The sequence below is a fragment of the Epinephelus lanceolatus genome, chromosome 19 (assembly GCF_041903045.1).
Source record: "Epinephelus lanceolatus isolate andai-2023 chromosome 19, ASM4190304v1, whole genome shotgun sequence".
NCBI lineage: Eukaryota > Metazoa > Chordata > Actinopteri > Perciformes > Serranidae > Epinephelus > Epinephelus lanceolatus.
Window position 1 is genome coordinate 23,660,508 of NC_135752.1, and position 27,066 is coordinate 23,687,573.

The following is a 27,066-nucleotide window of genomic DNA, read 5'->3' on the forward strand; positions in this document are numbered from 1 at the left end:
AAAACAATACGTAGGATCCATACTAAAAATGTATGTAAAAAAACAAAATCAAAAAATGGTGGGCGGCAAAAATATTTGACAACTTCTACAATCAGGCTTCCACCTCACCATCTACATCACCAATTTCCCATCTCCAAAATGTTCACAGGCATGGGTCAAAGTTTCTCCCGTTAAGTCTGTATTGACAGATAACAACTTTTCGCATAGGAGGTAGTGTACACCTCTTTCAGGCCTCATTTTGTTCAACACAATGTTTATGAATGAGACCCCAGGTCTGTTTGTTTCGGTGAGGAAGAGACCTCTGCGGATAATTTGGCTCACTATGAAAACCTCTTAAATATTTGTATCTTTAGAGCTTAAGATGCTGAGTGAGCTGCCTATCTGCGACATGCCAAACAGCATAGGGGAAACACTGATTTGTAATGTGAAACTGCTTTATTCATTGTCCTTACATGTGTAAATTACCAGGACTGTTTGTTTTAGAGAGGAAGAGACATCTGTGGATAATTCGGCTCACAATGAAAACCTCTTAAAGATTTGATTGTTAAGTTATCATAGAAAAAGGTAAGCACACATTAGCAGGTGCTGTGTTAGCTGCGTGTCTGCTACATGCCAAACAGCATAAGAGAAACACTGATTTGTAACATGAAACTGTTGTATTCAGTCTTGTTACTGGTTTTAATCACCTGTTTCGATTATTTTGGAGAGGAAGAGACCTCTGTGGATAATTCAGCTCTCAGTAAAAACCTCCTGAACAATGAACACTGAAGGAATCCTAACCGGGAGAAGTTTCAGCTGGTTGTAATTTGCAATCGTCACCACTAGATGCCACTAAATCCCCCTAAATCTTACACACTGCTCCTTTCAGTCATAAACTTTATCTTACATTCAGCATACATTTTCAGCTTCCACTTATTCTTCTGTGGCCAGACAATTTCAAATGCAGTCTTTGAAAAGTTTACAATGGAAATCAAATTCTAAATGGAGGCACTAAAATGTGAAAAGAAACCACTGACAAAGATTAACGTGCTTCAAAGACATTCAAACTGCACCGCTGACCTTCAGTGTCACTGATCACATTATCTGATGGCCCAAACACAACTCAACTCTGTCCAGCCTCAGTTTTTCCAAGAGATAGTCATTGTGTGTTTTACTTCTACAAGATTATAGATTAATACATTGGAGTTTCATATTTTGAAAGCTACTACTAACTGGGATTACTACGAGGAATAAACATTTTGTGTGCTGTGGAGGTCACTAAAAGTGCTCAAGAACTCACTTACTAACTGGAGGGACAGTATGTCTCAGAGCTTTAATAAATTAAAAACTTCTACTCTCTCTGTTTAGTTTTAAATATCCCTTCTATCCTATTTATCTGCGGTCGTTCCTCATGTCAAGCTGCACTTGGGGGTTCACTGTCCTCACTGTTTATTGATATCATTGATTAAATGCAGTGATAAAAGAGGGTTTGCCAAAATGGAATGTAAGAAAAGTTTGGCTGGCAATAGGTTTACATGATTTTTGTTCCAAAGCTGTTTCTGTACAGTTTCTCACACACAAAGTCACAAAGTTGAATTCACTGTCACAACATGGTGTCCCAATACCAAATCATTCACTTGTGAATGGGTGTATTGTCTCAAAAACACTGTAGCTCTTTTGTACTCTGATCCATTTGTAGATGATTTATAAATGTTTCTACTTGATTTTACGACAGCCTTTTTGTTAGTGCACTGAGATTCCCTCTCCCTGTTAACAGACTGCGAGCATTCTCCATAGTGTCCTTTGAGATCAGATGTATCAGTCCACCGTATGTGCTTGCTTTGTGAATCAAAGGTTAAAAAAAAAGACAAAAAAAGAAAAAGAGAAAAAATCATTGGACAGTATTTATGGTGATTACTTATGTGTGGGTGTGCATGTGAAAAAAATACAACTTTTATAACCAAATTAAATTTGATATTTTTTAGAAAATCGCTGTTTACATTCATTTGTGTATGTTGTGTGTTTTCACTAAAGGGGGGGGGGGGGTATATCATGAGGCAATCATTTGTTTGTAACCCGCATAATCAGAAAGGTTGCGATCCTCTGACCAATAAAAAAGTAGAATTAAGGGTGAAAGTTGCAAAGACAGGGCACCCAGGACACCAATGTTCATGTGAAACCAAGTGAGCTTTGAATTATTTTAAGGTGCATCGTCAGGATGTTTCTTTTCCAAAATGTAACCCATGAAACTTTACTTGCCTAAACTGAACCTATGTAACTTTACTTTCCTAAAACAAAACTACGTAACGTTATGTTAAGTATATAACGTGATGATGCCCAGTCGTGTTTCTTTTTCTAAATGTAATTTACAGAACTGTATTTGCCAAAACCTAACCTATATAACCTTATTTTTCTAAATCGAATCTACGTAACTTTACCTTCCTAAACCAAACCTACGTAACTTTACTTGCCAAAACCGAATCTACATATCGTTACTTTCCAAAATTGAACCTACGTAACTCACTTTCCTAACCCTAATCTACGTAACCTTATTTTCCCAGACTGAATCTACGTAACGTACTTTCCTAAACCCTAATCTGTGAAACTTTACGAGAAAAAAATTAACCTACATACCTTACTTTCCTAAACCAAATCTAAGTAACTTTAATCCTAAACCTAATCTACGTTACTTTACTTGCCAAAACCTAACCTACGTAACCATACTTTCCTAAACCTAACTTACCTAACTTTACTAGCCAAAACCGAACCTTCCTAACTTTACTTTCCTAAAGTGAACAACAAACCTTTACTTTCCGAAACCTAGCCTATTTAATCTTACTTTCCTAAACCTAATCTACATACCTTTACTTTCCTAAACCTAACCTATGTAATCTTACTTTCCTAACCCTAATCTACGTAACCTTACTTTCTCAGAACTAATCTACGTAAATTTACTTGCCAAAACCTAACCTACGTAACGTTACTTTCCAAAACTGAATCTACGTAACTTACTTTCCTAAACCCTAATCTATGAAACTTTATGAGAAAAAAATGAACCTACATACCTTACTTTCCTAAACCAAATCTAAGTTACTTTAATCCTAAACCTAATCTACGTTACTTTACTTGCCAGAACCTAATCTACGTAACGTTACTTTCCAAAACTGAATCTACCTAATTTACTTTCCTAAACCCTAATCTATGAAATTTTACGAGAAAAACATGAACCTACATACCTTACTTTCCTAAGCCAAATCTAAATAACTTTAATCCTAAACCTTTTTTTTTTTTTTGTATGTAGAATGATGATGCTTTTCATCGGGCGCTCATTATACAAACCACTGTATGAGGATACGTTGCATTGATTGAATGAATGAAGGAGAGCTTTGTATCGGTGGGAATCTGGCAATACAAAACGCATCACGATACAGGGGTTTCGAATCAATACATTGTATTATTGTGTGATACTGTAAGCATTGTGATTTTTTTAAAATCTAATTTTAGGAAAAGTGCAAATGCTTGCTACGCTAGCAATATGTTACGTGGAGCAGAGGAGTCAAATAGCAGAAAATAGATTACAACACTGCCATCTGGTGGTTGGGGGTGTAAACAACACAAAATAAACCACTGCCACAAATCCTTGCATGTAAACCATTCATTAAAGAAATCGATTGAATGTTTTTGAGAATCAATAGGGTATCAAAAAAACATAATACTGCGATACTCAAGTGTGTCAATATTTTCTTACGCCCCTAGAATGAAAGGTACCAGCTAAAAAGCAACATAGCTCAACATAATGTTATATTATCATGATAATGTTTAAAGGTATTCTATGCAGAATTGTCTGTAACTGTTCGTAGAAGTAACAAAACAAATTGATTTACAAATTTGTCATTTCATTCAGTGTATTTTGATTTTTTCAGTGCTGTGTGTCTTGGATACCTGCTGCTCATGGTCTGGCACTTGGTCACTACCTTTTTACAAGGCCCTGACCTCACCTGAACTCTATGGGAGTATACGCCCATAAACGTCCCGAGCACAGAAAAGAGAAGACAATAAGAAAATACAGAGGGCAGAGTCTCTGCTGAAAAAACACCGCTACACACTTCTAGTGGGTCATAAATGATGATTGAGAGGGATTACTTCTGAATCAGTCTACACATTGTTTTTTAGGAAAATCCTGCATAGTATATCTTTAAAGCAATATAATTAATTCATCTAAAGGATATTAAAAATCTAGTTGTACAAGGGAGAAAATTGACAAAATTTCCAATCATAATTTCATATCCTGGACTGATGGACCTGACTGATGGTTATCCTGGATTTGGGTGAGTTATCTTTAATCATCACACTGTCACACAAATGAATGAAGAAAAAAAACATTTTAAAATATGCAGGACTGCAGACATGTAGCATCTGATATTAGCACAATGTATGAAGCTGAAGTTCCACTATCTCTGATGGGCCCATTTGAGTGATATAACCCGGGTTTGTATATCAGGATCAATATCAGACACTATCACAGAGTTTCATGGCTTATTTTTATGGCAGCACCAAAGAAAGCCACTGGCAGCCATCTGCAGAGCAATATGCTTCCTGTATCCTCTCCTCAGGTTAATGAACCGAGTGACTTGACAGACTATTAGTGGCTCTTGAGGTAAAAAGCTTGTCGATAGAGACTGTGTCCTAATGGGCGCAGTCAAATGTATTCCAGACGATTCTCTGTGGATTTGCTGGCAATTACGGCACACTCTGTCTCCTCGCACAGCCCGAAAATGGGTCATACTTTCAGTAGCTTCAGTCGGTGGTCGGTATTGGCTGCCATGTCATAGGTCCTGTCTGATTTAATCACGACCCCAGGTTGTCATCGTCTGCAACAAGTGGTTGTTTGGATAGAAATCCCTAAATTAGCTTCATTCATGCTCATTAATGAATGACAATATCAGCATGACAGTGAGTTATCTTTGTGAAAATGTTGATCAAGATATGACAAATTATATAATTTGACACATTAATTTATGCAAAGTTATTACACTACCTCCGTATTACATCTTTTTAATCTAAATGTAATATTCTTTCCAGCAGCGATCAAGTGATAGGGCTGCCATTCAACCTGGAACATCACATCAAATCACATCCTGCCCATAATTACATGAGTGACAAAAAGCTGAAGGCACAAGCCTGCGTGGCAGTTCATAAACAACAAGTCTGACTGTCAGTAAAAATTAGATTTCTAATTAACGCGACGTTGGACAGACTCGGTTTCAATGCAACAACAACGAGAAATAAGTGAAGTGCTGTTAAATGAGACCTGAAGTAGAACAGATGTCGACTCTCATCCATGACTTCAAACTCTCTCAGATTGGAAGGAGCCCGAAAAGTTGAGTCACGAATCACATTTAACAGTAAGTTCTCAAAGTCTAAGATCCAACAAAGATACTTGTATGTGATTAATTTGTGTCATTTTAGAAGTCTGAAATAAGAAATGACACATCAGACAAATAAACAGCTTACCAATCAGTAAATTAGAACTTTACCTTTAACCTCTTTAAAGGAATCTGTGGTAATTTCCATCCTGGATTCTATTTATACATGTTTTTGCCACTGACTGTCACGACCCGTCAAGTTACCTGAGTTCATGTTTATTTGTCTTCCCTGTGTTTCCTGTTTTAATTTGGTAACCATTGTCTCGTCTTGTTTCAGATCCCATGTCCTGTCAAGTTTCCCTTGCCTTAATGTGTTTCACCTGTCTCATTGTCTCCTTTGTCCTAGTTTATATAAGTCCCTGTCATCCCCCCCTTTGTTGCCTGATCGCCTTTACCTTTGGGTGAGAGTTCTAGCATTTCCCTAGTATTTCTTGTGTGTGTTTTTGACCGTTTTTTACCTTGTGATCACCCTTTTTGCCTGTCGAATTGGCTACCTTTGCCCGTGTAACTGATCACCCGTGTACCAACCTGAGCCTCAGTGAAGACCTTGAACTTCTATCCGAGTCTGTGTGTCTGCTTTGTGAATTTGTGCTTGACACGGACAAGCTCAGATTGTTGTAATAAGTATCTGACAACATTAAGGAAAGAATCCTTCGCTGATTCAGCCTGTTTGTTAGTGCGTGTCTCGTTCAAGAAGAAGTCTTGCTCTGAAACCTCACAGACTTTTTCACATTGTCGAAATCATGAATATTTAGCCATGACATTTAGAATCTTTTAGATAACACTGTGCCAGGCTTTTTGTACTCCAACACAACAAACTCTTTCTTTCTTAGATATTTTTTGGGGTTTTTTGCCTTTATTTGATGGGACAGATACAGTGTGAAAGGCAGAGAAAGAAGGGGTATGACATGCAGCAAAGGGCCTTGAAATCCAAGGACACAGCTTTTGTACATGGGGTGCCTGCTCTGAGCTAGATATTTTATTTCTCTGTAAGGTCTTTCCTGTCCTGTTCCCACTTCTAATGACAATCTGAGCCTCTCAGCAGCTTCAAAAACACTTTTGATGCACTTAAATTGACGGTGCACAATTGCCCAAAGGAGTAAAGTGACCAAGTCAGGAACCTCTGAGTTGTGAACTCTGTTCTTAACTTCAAAAATCACAGACAGCTTTACATCTATTGAAAAACATAACAAAAGTTAGTCAAAATCTTTTGGATGGTGGGTGACTTTGTTCTTGTATTTTATCAGTTATGTTCTCATGCCTCTTGTTGCTGTATGCACCTTAAAGCACACTGGGTTTCTCCTTAATGAAGCTCGATATAATTGCCTTGTTAGTTTAAGCAGGCACAGCCCCACAAGAGAGGTAAAGTATGGATGTATGAATTTTTCTGTAAACTAGTGGTACCACTTCTCCCCCCTTTCCTGCTGAGCTATATATTCATGTTCCCATACACAGAACTGGTAAGACCTGTCACTGGTTTTCAGGCTGTTCCACCATGATCCTCTGGAGGGCAGCAGTGCTTTGCAGTTGGCTGGCGACACCATGTAATTGTGCAGACTGCAGTTTGACTATGAAGGACGCAATACAGAAAATGACAAACCCAGATTTCATCGATGTATTTAATCGTCTGATTCAACATTTGGTGATGTCACCGCAGTTACCACAAGCACACAGACTCAAATTTCACATCATAAAAAGTCTGTATGGCTGAACTTGAGAAAAAGTCCTTCAACCTCCTCCTCCTCCTCCTCGTCCTTTTTTCTCTGCATGCGTATTTGTTCTCACCATTTGCCTAATTTCAATGTTGATTCAAACCTCCCAGACTGAGAGCATACTGTGGCGTTTCAGCAGGGTTATGCTGAGACTCCCATTGTGCTTTCAGGGAGGCAAGACAGCAAAGAGATTGAATTTGTAAATCAATGAATATTTGTTTTGTTGCTTCTAATATATTTGCCCTATACTCTCCTTTCTCCCTATCCTTCCTCCCTCCCTTCCTTGCCCTTATTTTCCCTCACTATCCAACGGATCTATATTGAGCTGTAAGTCTGCGGAGTCCCCTAGGGGCCGGTGGATGTTTAAAATTCTTGCCAGTTGTAACCTTTCTATCACTGGCTTTGGTCCTGCCTGCCACACCACCAGAGGGGGGCACAAGGAGACATCCATCTTCCGCTGGCCTTTCTGAATATTTCACAAAACCTCAGAGTGCCAGTTAAACACTTCACGTCCATTTGACCCCCCTGCCCTAAAATCACAGCGGGGATCTCCCAGGTAAAATATTTTAATTTGACTTTGATATACCGAGAGACGAGTTGGAGATTTCTTTTGAAGTCTCTGGGAACAGTTTTTAAAACTTCACTAAGCTCATACAGTAGGTGTGTAATAAAGAGGTTTAGAGGCTATGTGCATGGCACTATAAATTTCTCTACATATACTGACTGTATATGCTTTCATTATGCATGCTATATATCCTTTTATGGATACATTACAGGGCTGAGTCAACCAGCTTGAGGGCCCTCAGGCAAAAATTACCCTTTACCCCTCTGTTCTCCCACTTTGTGTGCATTGTCCTTGCTTACCTTTAACCACAGTATGCACAGAAAGCATGGCAGCTTCATTATACCACAAAGCAGCATAATGTGATCTCATCCCTACTCGTCATATTTTTATGTTTGGGCAGTACCCCCCAGCGTTAATATAATGATGCCGTGGGTAGCCATTTGCGGTGTATCTCGACGCACAAGAGATTGGCGGAAAGTCACTTGAGTCGACTCGTGACTGCGACGGGATCTGTGGTCAGGTTTAAGCAACAAAACTACTTGGTTTGGGTCAGGAAAAGATCAGATGAATAACTCAGTATCTCAACAATGTTGTTTTAGTTTCACATGGTACATGGACCCACTCTCCTGGGTCAAAGTCCTGTGCTTGTTGGACCGATTCGCTTCCCATCCCACCCACAAAGCAGACGTTTGCTGCCTTCATACTACATAAGTTGCTCTGAATGTTGAATAATGACGCAGATGGGTTTACATTGTTGTTGCGTGAAAGCCCACTGCATGTCATACAGATGCTAAAGGGTGTGGGACACTGTCCAAGCAGCATATTTTTCCCAACGAAAGTCTCTTGTGTGCCTGTTCTATTGGCCAAACAATGTAAATGATCCAGGTTGTTTTATACCCATGAAGTTTAACTAGCCACTGAGCAAGTTTCATAGGAATAAACAGGGCCTTGCCTCCAACACTGTATGCAGCTTTCTTCATACATCCATGATCTGTGTCCCTGAGGCAGCTGAATGTTTTGCCTGGTCTGTGTGAGACTAAACTGCACCTACCACTCTTCCCATCCTGGATTATCAGTCCCCAGGTTCATTCAGTTAGTTGCCAACAAAAATATTGTGAGAGACATCAAATCAGTGGATGCATTTTTTATGCATCCCAACCCCTGCAAAATGAGGCATTTCTCAATTGGGATTTGATCTATTTTGGTCTGACAACATTTTATCCACCTTTGACTTAGCCGAGTTCTTACCGGAAGAAGTCAGCTCAGCCAGCGATAGTCTCACATGTACCTGCTCTGTGGGCCCAACAATGCGACAGATCCAGGTAATTTTAAACCTGTGAAGTTGAACTTTTTTGGCCCTTATGCAACACGAAGCAAGTTTCATAGAATTTAACTGGGCCTCGCCTCCAACACTATATCCAGCTCTCCTGATACATCCATGGTCTGTGTCCCTGAGGCACCTGAATGTTTTGCCTGGTCGATAATCCGGCCTTGCCTTTATAAAACAGCCTTTTTGCCTGCTTAAAATGACTGTAATGACACACTCTACACTAGTCAAACATTTATGGAAGTATCACCAATAAAACACGACCTGATGCTGTGATATGATATGCTACCTTTTTTGTTATCGCTGTTCAGCATTTTCAACCAAAAACCTAGATCACACTGACTAGTTAACGTGTGTGTGTGTCCATCCATCCGCCCGAACATTAATGTGTTTCCTAACGGGTGGTTTGAGGCAAGCCTCTTACCTGTCCATCATGGCGCTCTGAGGGCAAGCTGTCGGTTGGAGGATGTACCACCTGGTCGGTAACTCATTCGAGGCATCCTGCCGGGGTGGAAAACCGATGTTTATGGCGGCCGTGCTCCAAGAAGAGCCATCATTCGTCATCAGCGGAAGAATGCCAGCTGACGTCAGTGAGAGGAGGAAAGTCAGGGCACGGGCCTCGCCTCGGTGATTCATCTTTGGCTGAGACTGCTCCAAGTGGGAGACCCTCACAGGGCACAACTCTGCTGGAGAGCTCTCAGAGCTTTAGCACCATGAGTGTGGAAAAGGCTGGCTGCCTGGCTGGCTGGCTGCCCTCTGGCAGGCTGTAGCGCTAAGTGTTATTACACAGGTGTAACGGCAGCTTTATGTTCAGAGACCGGACTTCAGCACTCCCTGGAGATCAGAGTAGAGAATACAGAAGCAGTTTGCAATGATTTATGCTCAGAGGGCTTAATAAATGCTCATGGCTCCAACTGTCTTGGGTATTCTTGAACCACTTATTCTGTTACTGTTCTGTTCATGCCCTCCCTGCCAATTGGATAGAGCATCGACACCAATATGAGTTGATTTAATCCTTGTTTGATAGATTGATGGAAGTTAGGACAATAGGATTATGAAGATGGAACATTGCTATAGTTTAATATCCATCAGTGAGCTGGATTACTGTCAGTAAAGGTCAATACATCTACTAATCATATGGTGACCCCGGTGTGCACCGAGTAGTCAGGTCATAGATCACCTGGATGTCAGATGAACGCTTTGATGTAACCTGTCTTGGTTTGTTCATACACAGTTCAGTAGAAATCAGGTGTGTTTCTTGTGTCAGTTGCATTTCCTTATTAGTTATTTTTATTGTGAATTCGTTGTTTAGAAGCATCAAGATGTGATTATATTTCTTATTCAAACATGTTAGGTTTTTTTTTTTTTCATTTTTAATTTTATGTAGAATGTTTTTTAAATTCTAACTTTAAGCTTGAATTATCTGTGTCATCATGTTTAGTTGTTTTAATAGAGACAGGTACACACTTCCAAATCAATCTGCAACAGGTGGGGAGCTGGAAAATAGAGTGTTCTGTTTTCAGCCCCGATGTTTTGATGTAAACTTGTAACATCTGTCATCTGCAATTTTGAAAATTAAAGTACAGCAGTCAGATGCATTATTTCATGTTTGATTAAAATTCTGTCAGTAGCATCGTACAGTATGAATTCTATATGAGTGATGAAGCAAACACTGGACTTGAATGAACACATGCAAATTAATCATGTGATTTACTTTCAGGGGACAAAGAGAGTAGCTGGCAAACATGATGCGTCTAATCACACAATTTGGGGACAGCAGTACCTCAGTCCATAGGGACTTGGGTAGGGAACTGGAGGGTCACATATTCAAATCTCCATCCAGACAAATATTGAGTGTCGACTGGTAGCTGGAGAGGTGCCAGTTTGCCTCCTGGGCACAGCTGAGGTGCCTTTGAACAAGGCACTGAACCCCTCTACATCTCTCCATTTAATTATAGGTCCTGTTTGTGTTTGTGTGTGTATTTTGAGCTTGTATATGACAACAGAGTGAAAAAAAATTAATTTCCCCTGAGGGATTAATAAAGTATATCTTCATGCAGCTTCCTGTATATACAGTACATCAGCCAAAGTCTGGTATTTCAAACCAATGGCACATCATCAGTTTGTGGTATACTGGCCTAGTAATGGATGGACCTACAGGGCAGAGGCCCAGGAGCCCAAAGTGTTGGTGGCCCTCCTTACTGTCACCTGTAAAATGTCAGCTACATTAACATATATTGTCCAGGAAGAGACTCAAAATGACCACAAAAAAACAACAACACATATATACCTCAAAAAGCCACAAATTGACTTTTAAAGAGACACAACAACTAAGACATTAAAAGTAACTAAAGAAATACAAAACAGCTTCGGAGAGACATAAAATGACCAAAAAGACATAAAAAGGAACCACAAAGAGACACAGGATGACTACAAAGAGGCATACAACAACCAAAATGACACAAATACACCTAAGAGAGATACAAAATGACTTCAAATAGATGCAAAGGAACTACAAAAGGACCCAAAATGACTAGAAAAGGACTTAAATCGACCAAATGATACAAAAATGTACCTCAAAAAATACAAAATGACTTTGAAGAGACACAAAATGACTACATAGACATGCAAAGCACCTACAAAGACACAAAATGAGTACATAGACGTGGAAAGCAACTACAAAGAGACACAAAATGAGTACAAAAAGACAGAAAACAATTACAAAGAAAGAGAAACAAAATGGCCAAATTAGACACAAATAGACACCTACAGTAAGAGACACAAAATGACCTCAAAGAGACAAAATGATTACATAGAAACACAGAATAACTCCAACTACACACAAAATTACCATATAGAGACACAAAACCACAAAAAAGGTGCTAACAACTATATTCATCACATTCATTTTTCACAACCGCTTATCCTGTCATGCATCGTGGGGGGGGGGGTGGGGGGCTGGAGCCTATCCCAGCTGACATTGGGCGAGAGGCAGGGTTCACCCTGGACAGGTCGCCAGACTATCACAGGGCTGACACATAGAGACAGACAACCATTCACACTCACATTCACACCTACGGACAATTTAGAGTCCCCAGTTAACCTGCATGTCTTTGGGCTGTGGGAGGAAGCCGGAGTACCCAGAGAAAACCCACGCTGACACAGGGAGAACATGCAAACTCCGCACAGAAGGACTCCTTCACCCCAGGTTTGAACCAGGAACCCTCTCGTCACCTGCTAACAACAACAAAGACACGCAAACAACAACAAAAAGAGGCAAAACTAGCACAAAGTGCGTGTGTCTTGCTTCTGTGTAGGGGAGGTGTTGGGGCCTTTTGCATGCCTCATCATCTCATAATGCGCCCATGGGCCTAGTTGAGCATCAGATCTGACAAGACTATGACATTACGATTGTGCTAGCAGTTCTGAAAGGCTGTACAAAGTCACAGTTGTGCTTTGAGCTAAATGCTAACATTAGCATGCAAACATTCTCACAATGGAATCTATACGTGTTGAGAATGTTCTCCATCTTAGTTAGCGTGTTAGCGTGCTAAAATTGGCAAATGAGCACTAGAGTTGCAGATGATGGGAATGTTTTTAGCTTTGTAGGTATTTGGTTTATTATAATTTTGACCTATGATGGCACTAGAAAAAAGAGTATATGAATCACCAAAGTGATTAAAATTCCTGCTTAGGGGTACATGAACATCTGCACCAGATTTCATGGCAGTCCAGTCAATAGTTGTTGAGATATTTGAGTCTGGAACAAAGTGGAGGATCAACCAATTGTCTGAACGTCATGGTCATCCCTTGAGTCACTCTGCTAGTGGCTAAGATGAGTCAGTGGTCTATTTCCTGAATTCCTGACTAAGCTTTGGCCCTGACCAGTAATTTCTTCTGCAATTTATCCCTTTCAGCAGCTCAATAAAACACTGCTTCCTGTTTGAAGAAATTAACAATTCTACAGGGATTTAGGTCGTGACCCATGTTGCTCCACATCAAATGACCTCCGGAAACCTCCGAGCCACCTGGCAGCTGCTTTATATTGAGTATTGGAGTCAACACGGTGCATCGGACCACCTCTCTGTCATCTCTAATAGCACCAGCAGCAGGTTGCATGTCTGGAACAACAACTGAGATCTGGAGACGTTCCCAGACTCAATAGTCTGTGGTCTCTGCCACTGTCAGCTTTAATAATCACATCCAGCCAAAACCACAGACAGACTGCTCAAATTAAAGCTCAGCAGCTTCAAAATGCAATGCATGTACTACAGCCCTGTGCTGTTACAGCAGTGTGTACAGTGAAATCAAGTTCCTCTCTTGAGATAAGAGAGACTCCATTAGTTCTTCAAAGTTTTATTGGCATTTAGAGATCCCTAAATGCCTCTCCAGGGCACATATTTATTCTAATCAGCCTCTGCTGTCAGGAGAGAAAATGTTTATTTGCCAGTGATGCCTGCATGCATAATGCTGTCACCTTGGCACTGGTGCCACCTTGCAATAGAACAGGCATTGAAGCAGTGGGCACAGTGGGTTTAGTTGGCAGACACATTCTGCCAGTAAAGCACATTTGTTTCAGTGATCAGGTATTTAGGGGGATGCTGGGGAGCGGAGAAGTGAAGACTAGTCTGACCAAGCTCATTAAAACACTAGGTGTCCTTTACCATAAATCTGATGTCAGCACTTGGTCCGATGTCTCTGTGCAGAACCACAGTGGACGGACGCCACAGTGTTTTAACCGTATCGCTCTTTGACACAAAGCTGCTCATATAATCGTCTCCCTGGTTGTAGGGCACACTGCAACAAGATGCCATGCTATTTCAGTTCAGGCTTTGAACTCACACTGGTGCACAGTGTACCTCGTTATAATGAGTGTATGGAATTTTAGGTCAAGGCAGATGAAATGATACATAAAGAGACAGAGAGTGAAAAAAACATAATTAGCCAGAGTGATAAGAAATTAAATGTGGCCTGAAGGCCTGATGTAGCACAGAAAATCTATATTTCTACCTTATTTGAACACGTATTAAGGTCGACTCAAACTGTCAGTAAACAACTTTATGCAGTTTAGCAGGACTCACACAAGACTACAGTGGAGTTTGCATGAGTGTTTGCTGATCCTTTGTGCCATGTTGCCAAATGTATAGTGTGCTGTGACACCACAAGGCTTTAGCTATAGTGCCCGCATCCATCTGCTCCATCCTACGCAGCATGATCCCATGTGATGCTGTGGACTGAGAGTATGCAGCTGACAGCTGGCAAAACCTGTGCTAAACTTTTATTCCTCCCCCCTCTCAAAAACTGGCTTAAGTAAAGTCGCGATTAATACAAAGGCCTTCTGAGTGTAGTATGAACATCTGCGGATTTCTTGGAAGAACTTTCTGGTGAAAAAAAAAAAAAAAAAAATCAGTGAGAACTTATTTTCCTCCTAACACAATTTATTATTATTATTATCATTATTATCATTATCAATAATAACAATAATCACCATCATAACTGGAAAAATAAAAAGAAATAAAAGAAATAAAATGAAAAATAAAAAATATATAAAAAGATCATCATCATCATCATAACTGCAAACACTAATTAATAGAATTAAAATAAAATAGAATAAAATAGAATAGAAAATAATCATAATTACTGGAAAAATAATACAAAAATAATAATAAGAAATAGTGAGAACTTTTTTTCCTTCTAAAACAGTTTATTAGTAATAATAATAATAATAATAATAATAATAATAATAATTACTGGAAAAATAATAAAAATAAATAAATTAATAGAAATATTTAATAAATAATAAAAAAGAGTTTTCCCTCTAAAACAGTTTATTAGTAATGATAATAATAATAATAATAATAATAATAATCATGACTGGTTAAATAAAAAAATACTAATAGAAATAAAATTAAAAAAATAGTAATAGTAATAATAATCATAACTGGAAAAATAAAAAAGAAATTAAATAAAAATAAAAATAAATCATCATCATCATCATCATCATCATGTGTTCCTGCAAATGAACTCGCCCTTTGGCCCAGAATCATATCCTTAATTTGTTACATCAACATTAAAAATGACTCGTGGAGAAACCACTGATCCTCTTGACCCAGTGTGCATTTAATTTGCTCGCAGCTCTTCCCCTACCGGCGATTACCCACGTGGGTCTCGTTAATCTGACAGACGGCACATGTTTACAGATTTCTATCATGGGAATAGCCGTGCCTGTTGCTGTCCTGCCGTGCCAGCTCGAGCCAGCTCGAGCCGTGTGCTCCCGGAGGAAAACATCCCTCTCATCATCCAGAGGACCCAAAAGGAGGAGAGCACATTTGCAAAACTATCCCAGATGCAACAAGGCGAAGTTACGTGTGGATAAGAAAGTAAAGCGACTTTTACTTTAAGACAATGTAGTGATTTGCTTCCTGCGCTTTCTTTAAACCGACTGCAGACAGTCACCAAAGCTTCCGGAGGGCGCAGCACAACCTGCAACTTTGCTGAAATGATGCTCAACTTTTCCCTCCGTGCATTGCTCCCAGTCATCGCACTGACTGTTCTTACAGCTGTTAAAGGTGAGATTTATGTCTGCTTTTGATGAGCTGCTGCTGAATTTATTCATCTATTGATCAAGAGTGTTGGAGGAGACCCAGGAAATGTCTTCACATATATGAAAATAACTGGGCTGGAAGTAGCCTAAAGGCTTCAGCTGTGTTTACAAGGAAACATTAATGAAGATGAAATGAGTACATATGCTCTTGTGGATGCTTTGATGATCTGAACACACAGAAATTTGAATTTCAAGATGTGCTTTTATTGGAGTTTTGGTGCAATCTCACACATGAACAAAATAAGACAGTATGCTGTTTCCTGTGGTTAGCACTTTTTGGTCTTTTTTGGAAGACCCCTACATGATAATGCAGTTATTAGGAAGATAGTAGGAGGATATATTTGAGTAGTGAGCCTTAAATATAAAGAACCAGTTTCGTAAATGTTCACATTGGGATTTTAGGACCATTTTGTGACTGGCTTTGTAAGGATGTGAGCTGTGTTTTCCTATTTCTGAGGATTTTAAAGTCACTACCCATGCCCTGTGTCCATTTCATTGTCCCTCTGTCTGAATGAAAGTGACAGCACGCTCTCCGGTGTGCATCGGCAGACCTCATCTGTGGGATTAAAGAGGCCTGAAGCTGTGGTTGCACAGCTGTTCCTCTGGTTGTTTAAAGATAACCTGCATTGGGAGCTATGGAGTCACAGTAAGCTTGTCTGTCTCTCTGTGATACTGATATCATGCGAGAGTCTACTTCCTGAGATTGCCTGGGTTTATATCTGCCCGTGGTATCTGTGTGTGCATTTTTCATCATACATAATGTGGGGACTGCTGGATTTCTGCTGGTGCAGGACTCAGCTGTGCAGCTGTGCTCTTAATGCGTGTCTAAGTGATAGAGTTCAGCCTTTGATATCTCGCCTGCATGGGAGCCGATGAATATGCATGGCGGCCTTATCTTACAGTCCAGTCACAGATGTTGTGTCAGCGAGCCCGTCTGAGGTTGAACTAACATTTACAACAGTAGCTGAAATAGTTCTTCTGATGTCACAAGTCAGGATACTTCAGGGGATCCAGCCAGGACTCACCAAAGTGATATCTGATCAATAAATAATATGTTCAGTGAAGCACAGCAGTGTGTATCAGGACTAATTTTAAACATCAGATCAAAGGAATTTTGGGAAGGCTTCATTCAAACACTTTTATTTTAATGTTTACCAGAATGTGTGTGTGAGCATTACTTACAATCATCATCTCAGCATGGACTATGTCCTTTCTTGCTTTTTTGTCAGCTTTGCTTGAGCCTCTTTTGTGTTTTCTTCATTCCATGAATTGCTCTGACCTGCAGCATACCCTTTTGATGTGATAGGGGCCAGTCAGTATGAGGATACATTATAAAAGGATGGATTTACAACCTTGAGACAGCGGTTGGATCTATTAAAGGGGCTTTTTTTCTGACAAGCAACGAAAGTACTATTTGTACAGAAAAATTGAAGGTATTCAGACGTGCTTGTTGGAGTAGAATACTGACTAGAGCTACATTGATTTGTCTTAAAATTGTTTGGTCGATCAACATAACAATAATAGGCAACTATTTTGATAATCAATTAATTTCTAAAGTAAAATTATGTTTCCAGCCTCTCAAATATAGAGATTTCCTGCCACTTCCTGCCTGGTATAAGTTTTTCCCCCCAACTCTCTTTATTGGGGTTTTCAAAGTTAAACAAACAGTGTCAGGCGTATAAAAGTAGAAACAGAATTTCTGGTACAAAAATGTAGAAAATAAAAGTCAAAAATCAAAAATACCCATAAAGGAAATGGCCACTTTAGAATGAAAATACAGACAGTACTTACTCACCCTCATGCCGACAAGAAGTCCAGTGTAGTTTTTTAATCCACAAAACTTGTTCGGGGTATCGGAGGATAACAGCTAGCTGGATTTTTCCATACATAATTTACTCCACTTTTATAGCATAATTTCTCACTGTGGTCAGTTAGCCTGCAGGCGTGCTGTGGTTACATGGCAACTTGTGCGAGACTCGAGAACATTCAGAGACGTTCTTGTTCTCGATTATCGCGAGTTGCATTGGCTTACAATGGACGGACAAGCCGTTCTGACGTTTTTGAAATGCATTAGCCGAGTGTTATTACATTTTCAAAATAAATGATTTTCAACATGATTTTGGTTCCATGCACTTCAAGTGTTTGGAAAAATCCGGCTAGCTGTTATCCTCCGATACCCCGAACGAGTTTTGTGGATTAAAAAACTACACTGGACTTCTTGTCGGCATGAGGGTCAGTAAGTACTGTCTGTATTTTCATTCTAAAGTGGTCATTTCCTTTAAAGGTGGTTTGTCATACATGTAAAGAAAGACATAAGTTTGCAAAATAAAAGACTTACGAGTAAAACATATCGTTCTGTTTAGCATTCTATTTAAAACAATTTAAAAAAGACAATGAATAGATAAACAGCTCTAAAAAATTTAATATAGCTGGGAATTTTGAAAGATGTCAGATTGAACATGTTTTGTGTAATTTAAGCTAGGCTAGTTAAGGGAAGAACTTAGTGTATCCCTCTTAATGTGGTCTAGAAACGGTTGCTAGATCTGGTAGAATTTGTTTTGACACCCTCTTAAGGAGAATTTAATCTTTTCCAAATGTAGGTGGTGCTTCACATCCTTAACAGCAGGAGCCTGTGTTTGCTTCCAGTTCAATAATATCAATGTACATGCTCGTACATACTAGGGTAATAACATCATATTATGTTGGGAGCTGGTAACACAAGATCAGAACCTTTTAATACCAAAGAGTGAGGTCAGTGGATCAGGATCCACAGGTCGCCCCAGGACGTCTGATAACGACTGAAAAATATTTTGCCAGTATCATTTTTAAAGAAAATCTTTGTGATTTGGAGAAAACAAGAGATTTTAAGACAAGATTTTGGCTTTGAGAGACTGGGAGGCACATTTTTTACTATTTTCTAACATCTGCAGCTCCAAAGCACAGACATCTACTGAAGAATAATTTCCCAACTTCAGGCCAAAGTCAGCATTTATAAAACTAAAATTTGATTAAAACTTACCAGGGTTAGGATTCAAGTCCTTTGATTGTGATGTTTTAACTATTCATTCGTGTTTATGGCTGAAAGCCAATAATCATCTAAAAGTGGAAACCTCAGAACTGGATCATCACCAAAATCTAATTAGTTGATTCTTGGCCTGGGGCCTATTTTAAAAGGCCTGTTCATAGATAAACTCCCTTCCCCTTAGCAGAGATAATAAAGGGTCCCACTAAATGTCAGTTTATTTAAACAAGTTAGGCGGTTGGGTTTCCGTTCTGACAGCCCCAGGTATAGACTGATTCGCAGCAGCAGATAGCATTGATGCACAGTCGGATCACCTTTGCATTCTGTTTCACTTGAGGATATGCACATGCGATGTGTACCAGCCAATATCTACTCTGACCTTTTAATGTAAAACTCCTTCAGGCATCAGTCTGATCCCTGGAATCCATGAGACAGTTTCCTCTGTACTTTTTTGAGTGCTACATTTTTCATATCAACTCTGACATCTGTGTCTTTTATAGATTTTCCTTTGCCTTCAGAAAGAAAATTGATTTACATATGGATATGTTCATGAAATATGGTTAGAAAACCAGAAAAGAATTATGTATCACTTCTGAAACCTTTAGGGGAGGAAAAGGTGTTTTGCATTACCGTACGTTTACCTTCAGATAAATTATTTTTATGATATAGAGAAATTTGCACATTAATTCTGGATCACTTTAACAGGGGCGCTGGCACAACACCAAGTGTCTTTGGCAGGAGGAGGTTCAAAGCTGTCGCACACAGCATCCTGTTGGGACAAACAGTCATCCTGCGGAAGTTAGAGGGAGGCTTTTTACCACACAGACTCTGCATTTGCCATTCTCTTTATTGCAGTGCATAGAAGTAGTACGTGGAGAGTGGAAAAATGTTATTTCTGTTAAGTTTAAATGAGACCTTGGCTGCATAGAGTACCACATAAGAGTTATAAACATAGTATTCCTATGTTTTAGTGCTAGAAATGAAAACTATAATAAAGAATATAATGTGTTCAATTCCCTGAAATAGAGCCATTTAGCAGTAGTGTGTCATTTGGCTGAACACTTAATATGCGACCTGTGGATTTAGTATAATTGTTACCATCTGGTTATATTGTATACAATAGAGATGACGCTGTATGGTCTTTTCCCATCAGTCTAACCATGGGCAGATAATGAGACAATAGGCTCCTGGGCACAAATACACTAAAGGCCTCAACATCTCTCCTACATACGAGCAAGACACACAGATTTTGTGGTTTTGCCTCTTTTTTTGTTGTTGTATTGAATCTCTTTATAGTCATTATAAACGTTGGGTACCCTACTTTTAGGGGTGCCGTCCAAATTATGTTGGTACTACAGAGTGCTGATTCACATTAAATCCACTGCTGCAAAATGTTGGCACATCTGGGTGAGAACGCTAGGCTTAGGGTGCTTTCAGACCTAGAGTTGTCTCCTTTGGTCTGAACCAGGGACTAATTTTGTTACAAAGTTGTATAATTGCCTAGAGTTGGTTCGTCCTCTCATGGCAGCATTTACAAGCAGACCAGATCAAATGCCTCGCATGAGAAAGCGGCTCTTGATTAGTCAGAATTTCCTTGTGGGAAAAATCCAGGAAGTAAACAAAACATTGAAGAAGAGTACACTTACAAGATAAATGTGACACTTTCTAATGTCAAAATGGAGGGACAACTACGCAGGTTGATTTTAGCGCTGCTCATCGTGCACTATATTGCTGTCATTGTTCATTTTAGTCAAACCATACAGTTTGAAAACGAGGCGCGGCTCCAACTAGAAAACAATGTTTTGATGCATTGGATGTGCTGAATGTGCATATTAAGGCAGTACAGGAGGAGGTGCACATTAATAATCCTCCAGGACTGTAACATGCTCATGTTTAACCCAAACAGTGTGTCATGTGACTGCAGTTGGTTTGGATCGAGGTCAGAACACGTTCTCACCACAAACGAACCGCACCAGAGTTCATTTGTAACCAGACCGGGACCACCTCTTCAAGAAGGTCTTGGCCCGTTTTTTTTTTTTTTTGTTGTGCACCTGAGTGCGATTGCTGTGTTCACACCTGCCCAAACAAACTGCACTTAGGTGACAAACAAACTTGACTTCGATTGAACCGACCGAACCTAACAGGGCAGGTGTGAAAGTACCCTAAAACAAGAGCCAAAAGTGCCATGAAGCACCCCAAAGCCTGAAAGCCAGCCACAAAACTCTGAAGCCAGCAACAGAACTCAGCAGAGCCACCCCAACAGAAGAAACCTCAGACAGGAGGCTGAAGCTCTCCGAATCTATTAAGCCTTCCCAGCAAGCCAAAAATGAAACTGAAACTAATGTGGCGGTCAGTGCTGCCACCGATAGTTTCAGCATCTGGAAGAAGACAGAAGATTAGTACTATGTGTGACTAGAAAAGAGCAAAGCGGCAGAAATACATTTTCAGTTGATTACTTTACCCCTGCAGCTTGTTCAAAAATAAAATATTTGTTGGTACAGAAAAAGTGAAGGTACCATTGGGTGCCAGTGCCAAATTAGAGGTACTGGAACTAGTACCGGTATCAGTTCAATACCCTATGGTATCAAACCCTAGTCACAATGCATCTTTTTGTGGTTTTGTGTTTCTTGGCAGTTGCTTTGCATCTCTTTGTCGACAATTTAAGTCCTGTCTTGGTTGATATGTGTTATAGTAATTTGATTGACATTTTGCAAATGAAGGCCATGGGGGCCCCTGACACATGGAGCCCCTGAGCCTGTGCCTGGTTGGCCCGTTCAGTAATCCATCCATAAGTTCAACAACACTGAGCACTGTCATACGACTGTTGTTTCTGCACTACGTAGAAGTGAATCACCTTTGAGGTGCATTTTGTTAGTTCAAAGTGTTTTGCTAATGGTTATTTGATTAGTCTCTTCAACTTTTAGAGACAGAATTAGCCGGGGTTTTTAAGTTGCTTGAAAGGCAGTGTAAGCGAAAATGTGCTCAGCATTATTAAACGGTTAAAAAAAATCCCAGCAGTAATGATGGTCCTAAAAATTAATGATCTAAATGTTGCAGCAATTAATTTTAGGTGTTTTTTCATAGAGTTGACGTTCAAAAGAGCAGATCAATCTGTCTCCTTGCACACTTAAAGGAAGCACTCTCACTATTAAAGGCCAAACCTAACTGTTCCATCCTATTTACATGCCTGACCCTCCTCTCTCCTGTTTGTCTTAATTCTTACATCCCTCCACCACAAACACCTTGTGTGTTTTCCTTTGCTCTCCTCTTTTCCTGTGCAGGAACTACACTGTGAAATGAGCCATGTTTGCTGCATCAACAACTAATTTTCTTTACCCTGAGTCCCACTGCCCTTTGCTCCTCACAGTGACCTACCTGCCATCACCACTTATTCTTAATCCCTGCAGAACTCACCCCCGTCCTTGACCCTTTGATGTGTTTCTCCAGCTGTGAGTCCTTTGTCAACATTCGTCATCCTGCCGTCGTCATCAAAGGTTCTCAATTAAAATAACTGACTGATTTTTTAAGTGGCAACTGTGTGAATCTTAAAAGCAGATTTGAAACGTAACACTGAAAGGTTAAGTAGTTATTGCACTAATCTCTATTTGTAAATTCTCTCTTCCCAGTTGCTGAAAGTCAGAAGGTTGCCATGGACACTGGGACATCCTCCACCCCATCTCCAGTTTATCCCACTGTCAACTTTCAGGTTCTCAATGTGAACCACATGTTTCTGAGGCAAGACAGCCCCGAGCCATCGGGGAACTCCAGCCTGAAGACTCAGACTCAGACTTTTCTCATCACTGGTAAAGGCGCTGAGTTCCTCCAGCCAGCTGTCAACGCTTCATACGGCCCCCTTACAGTGGACGCCCCGATTCCTCCAGACCTGCTCCTCAGTGGGCGCACGATCCTGCCAGTCATTTTGGCCCGCCAGGTTCGTTCCTCATCTCCTGTTGTCAAGATTCTCTTCCACATGCCCACTGAAAGTGGCATCACTGTTGGGCAAGAAAGGACAGGGTCTGGAGAAGATAATGGCAAGAAAGGCGCTGGAGCTAAGGCAAAGGAAGGAGCTCACTGTGTGACAGCTTATGCCTTCTGGGAGACAAGGGAAGTTCGTGGGGCGTGCCTTGTGTCTCCAGGTGGATTTTGTGTGGCACAGCTGAAGCCAGAACCCGCCTGGTTCAGCTCAGGCAGCCGATCGGGCAGCTCTAGCAGGGAAGCAGGAAGGACCGAAGGAATTAAAGGTCTTCAGGGGAATCTTGTGGAGGTCTACTTCCAGAGTCGCAGGGATCAGACAGGCCAGTGTACCCCACAGGATAGCCTGCAACGTGTCGGCGTGGGAAGAGGAAGAGACTCTGGAGGATCAGGGACACCGATGAGGCGGATAGGAAGTGTCAATTTGCTCAGAACTCCACCAGGGAACCCAACCTTTTTTCGACTGAGACTGGGAGGCGCAGTGGTCATCCAGACCTCTTCTAAGCCCCTGAAGGCCACAGACGTGGCAACTTTCTATGTCTTCCTGGCGAGCACATCGACTCTGGAAAGTTTCACACTCAGGTGAGAAATCTTCACTTTTTCTTTTGCTTTCCTTTTGCTCTTAAAATACAGGAGTGAAACTATTTTCTCGCATGCCTCTGGTGACCGAAGAATCCAAAAACTGAGAAAATTCTTGTTGAGTTAGAGTCATAGGGGTAAAAGGGTAAGGAGCTCAGAGGGCTCGGAGTAGAGTCACTGCTCCTTCACGTCTTAAGGGGTCAGTTGAGGTGGTTCATGCATCCGATCAGGATGCCTACTGGGCGCCGCCCTTTAGAGGTGTTCCTGGCACATCCAACTGGTAGGAGGCTCCGGGGCAGACCCAGAACATACTGGAGGAATTCCATATCTCATCTAGCCTGGGGGTGGAGGAGCTAGAAAGAGTGTCTGGGGAGAAGGATGTCTGGAATACTTAGCTCAGCCTGCTGCCCCGACAACCTGGCTTCAGATAAGCGGTTGAAAATGGATGGATGGATGAATGAATGGGGACCACATTCAACAACAGCAAAACTTTATCAAGACATAAATTTACAAACTTTCACAGAGCTCCTGCAGTATAATCTAAGTGTCATTTATACAGTCATATCCTCAGTTCTTCCCAAACACATGCACTTCCTCTGAAACCTTACCATTCAAAATGCTTCTGCATAAACAGTCTCGCACACAAACGAGAAGCGTGCCTACCAACATCACATTTTCGCCATGCATAACTAAATTAAGCATAAGGAAGTGTAGCTGAAGATGCCACTCTCAGAAAACATTACAATTATTCAACTATGTTGCTGAGTCTGCAGAGGCCAAGAGTTTAGGAGGAGTCACATAAAATTTAATTGTCACTGAAACGTATGAAGCAGAAAAAGAGACTGAAACCAAGTTGAATCACCATGATGAACGGTGTATTTGAGCATCTTCATGAAGGATAAGCTCCATGCATTTAAATGGTTACTTAAGGCACTTGAATACTGATGGGGCTCGCCATCAAGGCCATTCAGTAAAATGCTTGAGCGCCAACATGACTTGTGTTGTCTGCCAGTTTCACTGGCTTCATAAATTACTGACATGTTATATCCTGTCTACTTCAACTTCTCAGTTAGTGGGGGAGTTATGGAGAGCACTCTTCCATAAACAGGGAAATAATTGGCAAATGATTCACCGGTTTCCATATCTCAACATCCCACTAACATTTCAACAAGGTTCCCTGGGTATTTGACTTCATAAATAATGCATCTATTTAATGGAGCAGGAAAACAAATAACTAACATCTCCCTCACTCCTGTGGGTGAAAGTGAAGTTAATATAAAAGCAGCCGTGTTGCACTGACACCCACAGTTCAATCTGTTTCAAAGTTTCTGCTTTCTGCCTTTTGATGCACATCACTGAGTGAAGTAAAATCGTTTTTTATTAGTATGTTTCAGATCAGTGAAGTGTAAAGCCATCGCAGCGAGGTTTCCAGTCTTTATTCAGCTTAATGGTTTTGTTTGAAATGCAAGACAAATTTTTCTCTAATCCCATGATTTAGTGATATCATGCTGCAAACAACATACCAACCCCGCAGTAATCTGCGACGGGATGCAGGAAAATGGAGAGGAATGTTAAGATATGTGTATTAATCCATAGGGCACATAGTTAAACCTGTGGCTGTGTGTCAGTAAATCCTTTCTCAAACATCATACTTACCATCCACAGGCACAAACATGCCTGCACACACGGACCCACTGACCTGAATGTAGCTTTGCTAGCATTGTTGAAATTACATGATACAAGATTTAGTAGAGATGCTGACCGTTTAACATTTTCTGTTGTTTTGACTATTTGAAAGGATTTATAGACTCTCCACCTAAAATTCCCCAAATTCTGACTCACTGACCGAACCGATGAAGTTCTTCCAGTCAGGTCAGTGATTTCACTCCGTGTATTCCTGACCTACTGCCACATTCAGAATGAGATTGAACAAGAAGAGGCGACTGAGTCCAGAGGTTTAGTCCAAGTGAAGGCTAGCTCTGAGGAGCTTGGCAAAGTGATTGATTCCTCCTGGGAGAAATCCCTGCTCTACTTCGCTCTTTGGCCCAAGATTGAGTCCACTCCAGCAGGGTTAGGCCAGATAATCTGTGGCCCTGATTGAAAATGAATCAAGAGGTTAACCCTTTAGGGTAGAGATGATGTGGGCTGACTGCCAGGATTAACCATGTCGATCTGTTGGCGGTTTGCAAGGCCATCACACCCACCTGTTAAACACACAGGCAGCTTGTAAGCACCACATTTTTTATTAAAAATTATCTATTTTTAAAATTGGCATCACATGGAATGATGACCATTTCATCAGATTAATATCAAACTATTTGTGAGCTCTTCAGAAAGTGAAAATGTACAGTGTTGGAATATCAATGAAACACAAGATGCCATAGACTTGGTAAGTTCATATCGTTTCTTTCTATTCCTGCAACCACACTCAAAGTGGTTTATTCTACATGCCACATTCTCACACTGATGACAAAGGTTTCAGGAGCAATTTGGGGTTCAGTGTCTTGCCCAAGGACACTTCGACATGCGGACTGAAAGAGCCAGGCATCGATCGCAGATCTTTCAACCAGTGGACGACCTGCTCTACCTCCTGGGTCACAGCCACCCCCAAATATCCGCAGACAACACAGTTCCAAAAAAGAAAAAACTCCTTTTCTCCTGCATGAATGGCTGATGAAATTAAGAGGCAAACAAAAGAGTTGCTCCAACTTCCACACTTTTAAACAAAGAGATTGACAGACTCTGGTAAAACAGCAGTGGAGAGTTGTTCACTCTACTGGTCGATATCCATTCCGCTGTCACCCAACCCCCACCTGTGGTCATGAACTCTGGGTACTGACTGACAAAGACAAAGAGCGAGGACAGAAGTGGCCGAAATGAGGTTGCTCCACGGGGAGGCTTGTGTGTGCTTGTGGGCAAGAAACTCAGTGATCCGGGAAGATTCTGGCATTGAGTTACTGCTCCTCCACGCTCAACAGGAGCCAGTTGAAGTGGTTCGTACCCCTGGGAAGGATGGTCATCAGGTGCTGTTGTCACTGTGACGCTGAGCTCAACAAGCAGCAGGAAAATGAGTCGGTGGGTGTAGGTAGTTTGGTTAAAGGTCCAGTGTGTGGGATTTAGGAGCGTCTTTTGGCAGAAATGGTATATAATATTCATAATATTGTTTTATCTAGTGTGTAATCACCTGAAATTAAGAAGTGTTGTGTTTTCTTTACCACAGAATGAGCCATTTATATCTACATACACAGGAGGTCCTCTTTGAGGAGAGTCCACCACATTGTTTATACAGTGGCCTAGAATGGACAAACCAAACTCTCTTTAAATAGGGCCATTAGCCTTTTCGTGTCAGCCGCTGTAGTTCTTCGACGTGCATATTGAAGAAGTTTCAGCTCTGTAACCTCACTGCAAGATGCCACTAAAGCCCCATTTCCATCGAGCAGTACGGTACAGTTGAGTTCGGTGCGCTTTTTTTCTGTTTCCACTGTGAAAAGTTGTGGATGGTACCAATGGAACTGTTCTGTACCATCCCCTTTTTGGTCACCCCTCTGTTGGGGTACCTAGCACACAGATCCTGTACTAAAAGGTGGCGCTGTTCTTACAGTGGAGAGTTTTATTAGTAGTGGGCTATGGCAACACTAAACCCCCGAGCTTGCGTTGGAAGGACTAAATGCTCAAACCCACTATTTTTAAATATCTCATGCAGAGAGACTCTCACTGCAGCCTGTTCTATTTTGTCCTGAAAATGTCCGTGTGCAGCCTCGTTCTGCGGATGATAAATAAGAGAACAGACTTTCATCTGTGTCACTGGTAATGAGGAAATACAGTGAGTGCTGGACGGAGCCGTGAGTGACAATAACCCCGCCCACATTTAATGGTACTG

The 27,066-nt window shown here is 40.8% G+C and overlaps 1 protein-coding gene across 2 annotated transcripts in view; it reads left to right on the forward strand.

Moving 5' to 3' along the window:
• Window positions 1-14,981: 14,981 nt before the first annotated feature.
• The window catches only part of LOC117269343 (transmembrane protein 132D), a 50,159-nt gene continuing 38,074 nt past the window's right edge, over window positions 14,982-27,066 (forward strand). Inside the window, exons 1-3 of one of the 2 annotated variants that reach the window (XM_033646300.2) lie at window positions 14,982-15,578; window positions 22,043-22,129; window positions 22,262-23,189. In XM_033646300.2, coding sequence (XP_033502191.2) covers window positions 15,509-15,578; window positions 22,043-22,129; window positions 22,262-23,189 — 1,085 coding nt within the window. In that variant the 5' untranslated portion in view covers window positions 14,982-15,508. The remainder of the gene's footprint in view (window positions 15,579-22,042; window positions 22,130-22,261; window positions 23,190-27,066) is intronic. The other variant, XM_033646301.2, reaches the window with a different exon arrangement.